General features: G+C 39.9%; 1 protein-coding gene across 9 annotated transcripts in view; it reads left to right on the top strand.

Annotated features, from left to right (window-relative positions):
- CNTNAP5 (contactin associated protein family member 5) overlaps positions 1-13,164 on the top strand; it is a 290,859-nt gene that overhangs the window by 255,235 nt on the left and 22,460 nt on the right. For 8 of the 9 annotated variants that reach the window (XM_083841975.1, XM_083841976.1, XM_083841971.1 and 5 more), the window contains 2 exons: positions 9,933-10,063; positions 11,422-11,506. The exons of the other annotated variant lie outside the window; for it this stretch is intronic. In XM_083841975.1, coding sequence (XP_083698101.1) covers positions 9,933-10,063; positions 11,422-11,506 — 216 coding nt within the window. The remainder of the gene's footprint in view (positions 1-9,932; positions 10,064-11,421; positions 11,507-13,164) is intronic. 9 annotated transcript variants of the gene reach the window in all.

The following is a 13,164-nucleotide window of genomic DNA, read 5'->3' as shown; positions in this document are numbered from 1 at the left end:
AGACTTTTTCTAGATTATTTTTTTTCAGGGAGTATATGCCCTTGAACATCTGCATCTTGTAACACTAATTAATCGAATGGTGAGGAGTCTGGTTTGGTGTCGTTAATTAGCATGATGAAAGACATTTGCACATCACAGAGCTGTGCTTTCTTATGAATAGTGGTGCAAGGTCATGTGCTTTGTGATCTTTCATCCTTGAGGGATAGCTGAGTAACCTGATTATTTTGTGTCTATGGACAGAGCTGTGGTGCAGCAGAGTCACTGTGGGTGCATTCTCAAGCTTGTCACAGTAATAGTGGGTAAAAGTCTGGTCCATTTATAAATGGCTCCCGGCAATACCAACACTGCAGAAGGGCACTGCTTCCACAGTGTTATGCAAATATAGCTGGTCTCGTCTTCTGGTCAGAGCTGCTCCATATGTGGCCTGCCTTTGCACTTTTCTCATCTTTCCCCTGCACATGTGCGCACACACACTACTTTCTCTTCCCAGGGCTGCAAATGCACTGCATCAGTCTGAGGATGAGGCTCTGGGAACTAGGCTGCACTCTCCTTTTCATTCCACATTTTTGCTAATTTGCATGATTTCACCAAATTATCAATAACTTAGTATTATAATGCACTCAGCTTGATACCTAAAGATAGAAATTGACGGGAGTGGGAAATGTCAGGATAGAAACCATTAGTGCCTCTTGTTTCTATATTCTTCCTTCCCTCTGAAAGTAATCAAATGTGATATGAATATGATGATGATGTCTAGAAAATGTTTCTTTCTTTCTTGCCTTTGTCTGTTAGTATGGTAGGGTTTCTTCAATTCCAAATCTAGAAAAAGAGCAGATAGCCAACATCAAAGAAAAGAGATAGGATCTCAAACTATTCTAGAATGACTGAAATGTATCTGAAGTTATTATCTGATCTCCTAAGAAACTAAGCAATTTGAGTCCCTTTTTTATTGCCTCTATTCAGGACCTATTGTCATTAGAGTGAGCTCTGTTCCCAATTTCTTTGGTAAAGCAAGTCTCTGAAATTGCATAGGGAGGATTAAAGACAAGAAAAAAGCATATTACAAGCAAAAGTACAATTGAAAACAGCTTGCAAAATTCTTCTACCAGCTCTGTGATATTGTGATACTCAAAATATAGTAGCAGGACCTAGATCAGCCTTACAGCCATGTCCTAAAAGTTCTTGAAATCAGCTGATGCTTAATAGGAAAAGAAACCAAAAGCTGTAATAGAGGTGGGCTAAATTAACACTCTTAAAAAAAAAAAAAAGAAGAAAATGTCATCATTGAGAAGCTACTGACATTTTGCCTTTTAACAAACTAGTAATCTACTCTCATCTCCTTCTGTCTCGAACTCAGCAGCAGCCTTTCTATTGAAGGCATGTAAATTATCCTTGTAGTTTTTGCCTTGCAAATCTGGTGAGCTGCGTCTCCAACAATTTTTCTCAAATAAAAACAAAGCTTTTGTCATTCAGTGTTAAAGGCAGGCCAAAATAAACTAATTCATTCTTTGAGCCAAGTACTCTTGAATCTGTGCATTGCAGGGTTCAATGGAGCAAAGCTAAATTAGAGAAAATAGGATCTACTGCAACATTGGGGTGGGTTTGGGGGGTGACTTTCAAGTCTTCACTGGGGCTTTCTCTGTTTGAGAACACCTTCTGGTTTAAAGAGTTTCAACACCCATTGAACAACCTGCATAATTTACGTGACTGTGAAGTGGGAAATTGTGCCAAGGTTCAGGTATGGTTATTTTTAACAGATCAGGAGCAGGAAAGTAAGTCATGTTGGGAAGTGAGGAAGGCAGCTTTGTTGAGGAGACTAGTTCTTAAGCAACTCTGAATAGACTAAGAAATGTTTCTTGCCTAGCTCTGGTTTAAATCATTAAATGCTTTTATACGGCAAATGGGAGAGTATATTTTCTAAAAATCATTTCAAAAAATTGCTGTAGTTGGTCCTGAAATCTTCTGTTTACTGGGGGAGTGGGCAGTGAGAGTTTGATCAGGAATGCTGAATGTAAAAAAAAAAAAAAAATTGCCCCTGATTGACTGTGAATGGGACACTATCTGTGGCACCATAAGTGGGAAGGATTAAATGGCAGGAGATCTTCCAAACAGTTTCTTTATGTAAACAGAGAAACTTCTCTTGTTAGAAACATCTCTGGTCCCTTGGATGATCTCTTGTTGTATGCACACCTCACAGAAAGTGGACATGCTGATTAGAGTTTTCAGTTCAAATCCTGCACTAAAGTCATTGAGTCATCTGAGTGGACTTGGCACCCAAAGCCTTTTTCGGTTGTTTTGTTTTGTTTTACCATATGCCGTTCTAAATCTCTAAGTGCACTAGACTTCTTTGAAAGGAGAAGCAGTCACAACATTCAGCCAAGGACTGTGGCAGATTTCTTTATCTGCTTTCCAAGAGGACAGAACTGAAAGATCTGTCTCATTAGCTCAATTCATGGACATGTTTGTACTCACAAAGATCATTTTACTGTGCTGAAGGGTCAAGAGATGTTCTGGAGACCCACAAGGGAAAAACAAGGGAACTGTAATTGGATTACATTGAGAAGGAATGGCTGAGCATGCAGTTAATAATTGATCTTTGCTCTGCATATATACAGACTGACTTTGAACTTACTGGTTTCTGGCATAAAACCCCAGGCCAATGGCCGCAGATAATCAGCTAGGAAGAAAACATACATTTATATTTGACTGAAGGAGGTGTTTATCTCCTGGAAGATCGAAATGTCAAGCTCACATTGTGCTGTTAAAAAGTCATTTTTATTTTTGGATTTCTAAGGAGTTGTCCCAAAAGGAGTGGGGAGGAAGGACAGAGTCAGAAGCTCCTGTTTAATTGGATGCTGCAGATTATATATATGTGTGTATGTTTGTGTTCTTCAGTAATTCTGAAGTGTCTTTTTACAACCTGACTTGCCAAAAACTTTAGCCATGAGGATTGATCTTAGTCATTTCTCAGTTATTCCTAAATTATGAAGTATCTGTGTTGTGGATGTAGAGATATGTAGTCTGGCAGAAACTCAAGTGCTACTGCGGAGCAGTGTAGCTGTTTCCACACAACTTGGAACAGGCAAACCTTCTGTCTTGCTTATAACATCCCTATTAGCATGTTAATTTTTCCCATTAAAAAATGAGTTATGCTGGTTGTTACGCTGGACAATGAAGAGGGACTTTGTCCCTCTTTGCCTGGGGAAAATGGGTGTTTATCTCTCAGTTTTTACTAGCAAGACCAGCCTTCAGGAATCCTATGCCCCAGAGATCAGGGGGAAAATCTGGAACAAGGAAGATGTACCCTCGGTGAGAGAGGAAACTGGACAAACATAAGTCCATGAGTTCACATGAGTACTGAGAGAGCTGGCAGATGTCAGTTTATGCTGGGCACTGCCCAGTTGGAAAGCAGCTTCCCAGAAAAGGGCCTGGAGTCCTTATGAATGCTAAGTTGTACATGAGCCAGCAGTGTGCCCTTACTGCAAAGAGGCCTAATGGTATGAGCCAGGATCTTGGTGCAGGCAGGTTGGTGTGAATTCCTCAGGGTATCACAGCAGAGGTTCTCAGTCTTTTTTGCCTGCAAGCTCTTTGCACAGAGTTGGTGCTGATGTGTAATTTGCAAAGCCAGGTCAAACTTGTGAAATATAATTCATAGGATGTTACTTTGTTTTGTTCACTGGGTAAAAAGTAAAGGCTCTTCCGGCCAGCCTGTCTGCTACACTAGTCTTAAATGAAAAGTACACTGTAAGATCAAAGCCTGGCAAGATTTCTCTGTATACAAAGATGAGTGAACTGTAGGACCCTACTGAGTGTCTGACCATGAGAAGATTAATGGCATACAGTGTGTGTTCAAAGACAAGAGGAGAGATCTGAGCATCAGATCCAATAGTATTATACAGATAGCTTTTGTTAAATGAAGGGTCTTAAATTGACTTTTGAAATTCCACAGCATGCATGAAAAAAGTATAGGTTAAAATTTACCAGAATAAATCTCAGAACCAGAAAGCAGGTGATTTCAGGGAGATTTAATTTCATCTGATGCCCTGAACTCTTCATCTTTGCATTAAATCACCTTTGGGGAAAAAAGTAATTAGTGTAACATCACAGTGTAGAAGAAAAGGCAACCAGTCCTTCACCAGAAAGAAGTAGCTAGACATGGAGAGGTAGTGATAATGCCTAACATATGATAGTGGGTAACAGTATTATTTGAAACTGCTGCTCATCCAGAGGTTTTCTGTAATTTTCCAAAGGATGTTAGCATTCATCTACTTCACCAACAGATAGTCTGTAGCACAGAGAAGGAAAATGATTAGTCAATAGTCAACAAGCTGGTAAATACGGAATGGTGGCAGCGCTCTCCCCATTGCCTCCAGGGTACACAAATATACTGCTGTGTATGATGGTAGGATACCCATGAGCTGAACTCATGTGGACAGTGATTAGTATATTCCATATCTATGGGTTAGCCCTTTTCCCATTTTAGGCCCAGCCACATGGGCATGAATATGGGTTGTTTTGTTTAGAACATTCCCCTTAAAATCATTGGAATAACCTTGGTGTATAAGCCACTGCATGATGAGCTATACAACTGTGGACCTCTGGGTCATCTTTTAGACTTGCAATATTTTCTAGCTTTGCAGTAAGATGCATCTGCCAGTTCCTTTTTAATTGCTGGTCAGCCTGTGTTAAGCCAACTGGTGGCTGGTGGAAATGAGATGTCTACCAAGGTTAAACAAATTTGTCAGTCGTATAAGGGAACTAGCTGCATTTGTTGATGTTTAAGTGAAATTCTTAATTCTGCTCCAGCTGCCTAGCAGGATTGCAAAGCAAGCTGAGGTCATGGGCCTCCAGACAGACTCCTATTCTGCTTGCTTGTTTGTTTTTAGGGAGGGGGCTGGTTAGTTTTTGTTGTTGTTTTGCTTTTTTTTCTTCTCTAAATTGAAGAAATGCAATGTGAAAGTGTGTTATTAATATATGATGTCTTGAATATGATCTGTAAGTCCTGAATGCTTCAAGTCTTGAGTGGGAAGTATTCAAATAAGCACCTTTTTCTCTGCCATGAGAGATTAGCAGAATTTGGGAGGCATGATTTATTTTTTTAACCATGTAAAACAGTGTCATCTGAACCAACACTGTAGCTGAGAAATCGTATCAGCAAACATGTTCAGCAGTTTCTCCTCTTTGTTTTCTCTGAGCAAAGCAAATAGCAAGAGTCATCTCCTAAAAATGTGCAAGTATTTTCTTAGTTAAAAGCCAGTGGATGCAGAGGAGATGGGCCCTGTTCTTTGAATCACCAGTGACACTTCCACTGAAGAGTAAATTTACTGAGTAAATATCCCTGGGGAGAAGCTGCTAATTAAGGAGCAGGTTTCTTAGCCAGCTGCTCCTAACCAAGAAAGCATTTGTTCATTTTTAAATATCTAGGCTATAAAGAGGGACACTGAAGCTGTACAAGTTGCCAGAGAGGTATTTTCTGGTAGAGATGACTGAAAGCTGTCATTTGCTATTCTGCAATCAGGAATGAAAAAGCAACATTTCCACTTTACAAGTTGCAAATGACTTTCTGGGCTAAATATTTTAATTCTTTTCATAATAGCAACAATATCAATAGGCTTACTAATATTTCCCACCTGTTGTTTAATTGGTGCTGTCCTTTATTATTTTGTCTGTTAGCAATAGCTCAGTAAGTGCTGAGGGTGGGTAGGGTTAGCATCAGTAACACCTTCCTGTCTGACGAGGGTGACTGCCAGTGTGAGAGAGCTCGGAGAGGTTCTGTTGGTACTTCTGTATTTCTGGGTGCCTCTGTGGCAATGGGACATGCAGGTGTATTATAAGGTCCTTATCCTAATGCAGTGTTTCATATTTTATACATACACATTTCTCCCAAACTATACTTGTCAGCTGCCCTGATTTAAGTGATTTTTCCTGATGTTACGTGATGGTGATAAAGCTGTACATTTTATGTGTGTCAGCCGCACATGCTCCCTGCACTAACCTCAGCTTCTCGGAGGGGTGCAAGATGTCTTGCCAGCTGCTCCAGCCAGGTTAAGTCATTAAAAACTGCTACTGAACTTGTTTTAGATGTTGGGTTCAATCTGGGCTCATTTAAAACCCGTTTCTATAAATGAAAGTCCCGCAGAGAAGACTCAGACCCCAAGGGCTTGTCATTCCCTTTCTTGCTGTTTGGTTCTTCAAGACAAAATGACACAAGACCAGTAGTCCTGGTGGCATGTGTGACAAGAACCTTGCTTATGAATAACTTTCTTCTTCAGGCTGAGCACTTTGAAGTCTCAAACCAGCATAATATCCCTGTATTATTACTAGATCAAGAGCTGCTACTTCATCTTTCTTGTCCCCAGGAAAGGGGTAGAAACAGTTTGAAGGCACCATGCTATTTCTGTAGCTGCCTGGGGTTTAGTTATGCTGATACTGATCATTAGCATACTGCTAGCAAGTACTAACCCTGACCTCCATCACCACTGAAAGAGTATCCTGGGAGTGTTTTGTTTCAGAAGAATCATCCCCTACATATTTACCAATATGGGATGGCATAAATACTTCCCTTTTGTGTCTATTTCCCAGAACATTCCTCTGTACAAGGGGATCCCCATGGAATCCTGTTAAAATGGCTCTGAAGCCACTTGATATAAGCAGAGAGATGTCATTCAGCCCTACAGCCATAGATTATACTACTGCAAATTACAGTTTGAAAGCCACAGTGGTGTGTAGCAGGCCAGCTTTGATACTAGTAGTGGCCTTGTCATAGTAGCGTTGCAGCCCATGTGGACTCATTGCCTGCAGAAGTGGAGAAAAGAGGTCACACAGCAGATAAACTATGACTGCTCCTCTGTCAGGCTGTTCTGGAGGTAGCGCAGTGTATCTGCATGTTGATCCATAGTCTGCAGTGGCAGTTACCTCCAGAATTTGAAGCTAAAAGGGATGGCTATAATCATTAAGTGTGAATCTACTCTTATCTAATACTACTGAGGTAGTATGTCCAGGAAAATTTCACTGCCCAAGGCCAAAAACATGATACCTCTCTTTCCCTCCCTCCCTCTTTTATGGACCTGATAGAAATTGCCTCCAGCAATTCCACACATATTAGAGAAGGAAGAAAACACAACAGGCAGTGCATTGCTTGAGCATTATGGCACTCCAGGTGTGCATGCTCAGACACAGGGAGCTGAAAAGAGGATGACAAGCATGACTGCAACAAGACTGCCAGAAATTATGCTGCTTATGATTAGTGTGAATCCCTATTGTGAGGCAGAAATGATACAAAAATGAGAATAGGAGCTGCTTTATACACAGGTTTTTATTTGTGGTTAGTGACACTGGGATGATATGATAGAAAAAGCCAGCAGACCAGATAATCAAAATTCAGAGGCCAAAAAAAAATCTTAATAACAATTTTAATTAATAATCTATTTATTTTGTCTGTCAAATAGCAAAATGGCAATGTAATCTACCAAAGTAATGATTCTGTATTCTGCCAACACTAAAAATTTTGATACTGAATGCATATCAAAATCAGCTCTCAGCTCCATCGGTGTAAATGCCAAAACATCTCTGGAGACATGAGCCCATATACTTATGATTTATATTAATGCAAATTTGACCACAGGCAAAATGTCAACTTGAATAAAATGGTTTTGAAGAACAGCCATCCAAAAAAAAAGTTTCTATTGGTATTCAAAGCAATTTGATAAGATGTTATTAATTTATTTCTTTTAATGATTTAAGGTAAAATAATACCACTATAGAAATTAAGATTATTTCTTAATGAATGTCAAGAACCTCCTCTGTTGTCTCTATGGAACAGATGATTTCTGCTTTAAAGCAGAAATTGGTGTTTTTCTGATGAAGACAATGAGTGAATCTCTATTTGAAGCACCTAAGACCCTGGATAGATTGCATATCTTGCTGACTGTTTGAACACAAATGTGCTGGTTACTATGTTGATCGCCTGGATGTAGTACTACCATTTTTATCTTATATACTGGTGTGATCATAGCATTTGAAAAGAGCAGTGTGTTTTTAGATTTTCAAACTAATCAACTAGTACAAGGTCACAGACCAGATCTTGGCTGTGTTCTATTTTTTGCACTAGGCCCTTTTCAAAGACTGCAGGTAAGAGGTGTGAGTGGCTGATAAAATGCTTCTTCTGGGATGCGATTTTCAATTAGGACCAGTCTGTTACTCTGTCACAATGCATTTCACTTTATTCTGTGTGGTCATCTCAGCTGTGACATGCAGGTTCAGACAACCTTTCCACTTTTTACTGAATGAACCAGTCTGAAGTTCTGTTAACTTTTTTTTTTTTGCACTTGGGCTTCTTTTCCCATGTCTTTCTAACGTTATTATCAGATGTTCACACTTTTATTCCCTGTTGATGCATCACTCAGAAAATGTACAAGAAAACGGGACTATGATATAAGTTTGGACCTTTAACTTTAAAGGTGATAAACAGTAGCTCCTTGTCCTGGACATGCAATGAGGGGACAGGAGCTTTGCAGTGTGAATCAGGGCAGCTGAATCAGGACCTATATTATCACACTGGATAATTTAGCAGTTGTTACTGACCTTGATCTCTTCAGAAATTTCCCTCTTACATCCATGACTATATGGGAGAAATTAAATGCCTTTTAAATACTTTTTTTATTTATTGATTTAAACCATGACCTGATCCAGTAGACCTCTCAGTCAGCTAAAAAGCCTTCATCCTAGTAGTTCATTCTCATTTTCCCTCCCATCTATGAAAGCTTTGTTTCTATACCGCAAAGCTCAGAGAGAGGTAGTGCTCGTCTGGGATTACACAGAATGTTACAAAAAGAGCAGCTCTTAGGAGCCTGAGCAGCAAACATCCTGGTGAGGCAAAGGAAGAGAGATGATTTTAACGGGACTTTGGGTCCAATTTGGAAGAACTGTTGACATACTGTGAGTTGCATAGAGGTTGCAAAATTCCCTCTCTGCAGGAAGTTTATACATTGTTTGATACTCATAGTTTTGCAAGAGCCTTAAGGACAGCAGTTGCAAGTGCTGTTGCAGTGCAGTTGCACTTATTCCTGCATTAAGGTCAAGGGTAAGGAGAGCAGTTATGTCCACGTTATGCAGTGAAGGAGAACCACCTCTTGTCCCCTGCCTCTAACTCTAGACAAGAAGTCAGTCTTGCAGCATTAATATGGCTGAATAGACGAGCCAAGCAGGGCTGCTCATTCACCTCAATAAAATGCCAGACTACATCAAGGGTCAGTGGTGTGTCTCTGAAGTCAAAATGCTGTATTTATTTTCTGCAAAGACTGAAAGAGATGCTTGGGATTTGTTTTAAATGAATTTTATTTATTTTTTTAAATAGTTTAGAAAACCAAAGTGGTTTTTTTGGTAATCATTTGCAATATATCTTTTCTCGCATTGCATATAAATCATAATGAATCTGGGCCTTTAAATGCTTGGAATTAAGTTATAATTCTCACAGTCGTCACTGTCTTCTGCATTGGCTGTTATACCCTGATGAAGTCCTGACTTGGAATAGTAAAATGCACCAATATTAGTTTAACGGAATAGTGCAAGGCCTGCATGCCCTCTGGTGGAAGCAATCCTTCACAGTCTACTGTAGATCAGCTCTTGTGGCCATGCTAAATGTCTGACCTATGGACAGACACCATCTCCTTTGTTATACTCAGTTACTCAATTAAGTTATGTTTCTCCACAGCAGAGTTTGTTAGCTAGTAAGAAGAAAAACTCTTCCAGTGCATTTTTTCATACTTTTCATTAAAGTGTGAACTCTTTCATTTCTCTTCAACCTGTTTCTTGACTTTTTAACCTTGTTTCTCCACTATAATAAAAAGAAAATGAGTTATATGTTATGTAAAGGTATTGAACAGTATCTCATTATGGACACAAGTTTTATAGAATTTTGCTCTGCTTTTAAGGAAGTTTACAGGTCCGATATAAGCTGAGTAAGGATGGGCTCCTTATTTTCACAATTGACTCTGGAAATTTTGCCAACCGAGAGCTGCACCATGTGAAGATTAACAGAGAAGGCAGAGAGCTCATCATTCAGGTATGTCCTGGCTTATTTTCAGGGCTAGATTCCCAGTTTCGTGTTCGGTGTAAAGGAATACATGCTACAAACAGACCCACTGATTTCAGTGCCTGATTGCCAGTAGGAGGTCCAGCAGCAGAAAAGCCCTATGAGTTAAACCAAAGCTCCAACCAGACCAGGGCCTGGCCCAGACCCTACCTTGAAGAGTGCCCAGCAGTGGTATTTTCAGCAGAGTGATTTCTCCGTTGTCTCTTACAATCTGTGAACTGGGAAACACCCTTGACCAGAAATTCATCTGGACCACTAGAGCAGTGCTGGGGCCTAGGGTTATCTGTGTGACCTGTAGGCCCAAAGGGAGCACACAATGTATATCATTAAAAAGCTGCCATATGGAGAAAAACAGCCAAGGAGGGAGCACCTGGGAAAGTTATTTCATTAGGTATATGTGCCCCAAAGGAGAATGTGACCACAGCAGCCTTATCTTCTCAAACAGGAAGGGCTGAGGGAATGCGGGGTGCAGCCACTGTGTGCCTGCTGATGTCCTGTCCCTTTGCTAGATGTAGGCCCACCCTTCAGTGTGCCCTATGACTGTGGTGATTTCAAGGGAGATGAGACCCCTCATCTGCCCCTGTTCTCTTGCATTGCCTGTTTTCCAAAGGCAGGATGAAGAGTACCATCTTACTGCTCCTTCTGCTTTCCTTCTGAGGCTAATTACATCATTTCAAATTACAAAACAAATTTGCTAGGTCTGGGCCATGATCATTTAACAGAGGAGTGGCAGCATCGGTCTAAGGAGAAACCATGTGTTAATGAAAGAATAGAATGAGAAAGCAAAAGAAACACATGGAGCACCACGGTTTTTCTTTCCTCTGCAATTTCTATTTCTTGTTGTTAAAATAATATGCAGTTAACGCAGCAACTAAAATAGGTAAGCCTGATTATCTAGGAAGGAGGTTTAAGCTAACAGTCAGGGTTTTTCTCTATTACCAGTCTTCCATTGTCTGCTGCACTGTGGTTTTCTTCTATTGAGAACTAATTCTCCACAATACATTCCTAGAGAGGTCTCCTTTGAGTGCACTCTGAAGTGACTAGACATGAAATTTGGGAAGCAGGGGAATTTCAGTGTTAAACATTTTAAGCTTTTCTTCAGGGGAAGTTTCTTTAAATCCCTTTACATGACTATACTTGTGAACCTTCAGCTTCTCATGCAAAAATCAAAGCACGTTCACTTTGCTATCTTTAGAAACTGAATCACGGTTGGGGGCAGAATTAACTTATTTGCAGCTGAGAGCCTTCCCACAAGTTTGCGGTACAGAGAAAGATCTAGGGGTATCTGTATGCTGTTTTAATAAACTAATTTTATGGACCTCTTCCAGGTTGATCAAGTTCTCAAACTCAAACACAACTTTTCTGAGATTGATTTTAAGGCCACCAAATCACTTACCCTGGGCAAGGTCACAGGTAGGTTTTACTAAAAATATTTCGGACTCATCAGTTATTATAGTGCTTGAGTTAACCTGTGCTGTGTGCTGGCTTTTTAACAGAGTTGGTTTTTTATTTGGCTGATTTAGCTGTAAGGGTTAGCCTGAGCATTCTAGTACTCCTACTTATAAAAGCTCACCTATGCAAAAGTTTGGCAGCTTTACTTGTTTGCACTGATAGCAGTATTACCTTCTCCCATTGCGCACTCCAGTAAAGTGATTCATACAGCCTGTGTGGCTGCACAGGGTGGCATCATTTTGCTGACTGTAGCTTGCTCTTCTGAAGCCATTTCTGTTCCCTAATGATAAGAAGAGTGCTGTGAGCCTTCATCCCCTCTATCCGTATTGCACTCCCTGTCGTTTTCTGTTTGAATTCTGCAAGGAATGTTTGTGTTACATATAGTACTGTGGCCACAATTCTGCATGCTCTGTGCATGGACCTTCTTTGTATTTACCTTTTCACACTACAAAGCTGTTACAAGACCGGAAAACTTGGCCATAAATTTGGAAAGTAGAACTCCTCTATTTCATTGTCAAGTATGTCATAGTACTTTACATAAGAGAGTCACTCATTCGCAGTAAGATTCTAAATTCTTCCTTGGATATAAACATTGCAGTCCTTTGTTAGAATTGGGCCTCCATATCAAGCCTACCATCTGTTTCATTATTTCAATTAATGTGCTTTATTAATAGCACCCAAAGCCTCTGGGAATGGTAGCTAGACAGAAACAATAAACATTGTCTAGTGTCTAGTTGTACAATATAATTGTATATAATGACATCAGTGCATTCTGCATCATGCTTTACTGAGTAGATTAAGGATGGGAACTGATTTTCCTCTTAATTATAACTGATGTTTGGTCAGAATGCAGCAATCTTCCAAGCCTTTATGGACAGGTATGGGGACCTGACACTTTTCAACCCAAGTAAGGGCTAAGCTAAAATCTCATTTTGTCAAGGGTCAGCTGTAGTGCTGAAAAATTGAAAGAGCATTGCTTGTCATGATCTCTACCTTAAAGCGCCAGGTATAGATAACAAATCAGTAAACCAAGGCTTTTCTAAACAGCAAATGGAACATAGCACAAAGACCTTCAAACATATAACCAGCAAACTGAAGTTGCAAGTTGCAACTCAGCATCACAGAGAGAAGCTAGATGTAGCCACAAAAATAGTAATTTTACAAGTTCAAGTTTCTTAAAATGTCAAAAAGCCCAGATGTGTATCTCCAGGGGTTTGGCATTCAGTTCCACTGAACACCACAGATCTGTCTCTAGACAAATTCTAATGGATACGTCCTCCTCTGTTTTTTTCTCTCTTGCTCCAAAGTTTCTTGGGATTTTGTACTATTAATAACATTAATGATAGCAGTAGTTAATCTTCGTAATGACACTACAGTCATGAACTTGTTCATCCAGCTGATAGGAAATCTTATTGCTGTACCAGGAATCTCACAATTCATCCCAGCAAGTCACTTTAATTCCAGCCTAATTCTAATTCTGGTTTCTTCTTCATATATTAAATGAATTTCCTCAGACTATTCTTCTGTGTTAGGGATTCATTTGCCAAGTTTTATTCCACATTTGTAGCTCTTTTGAGGACAGTCCTTATGACCTCACATTGCAGGTCACAGATTCCCCT

Source organism: Anser anser (genome assembly GCF_964211835.1).
Source record: "Anser anser genome assembly, chromosome: 6".
NCBI classification, from domain to species: Eukaryota; Metazoa; Chordata; class Aves; order Anseriformes; family Anatidae; genus Anser; species Anser anser.
This window is presented reverse-complemented; position numbering and strand designations above follow the sequence as displayed.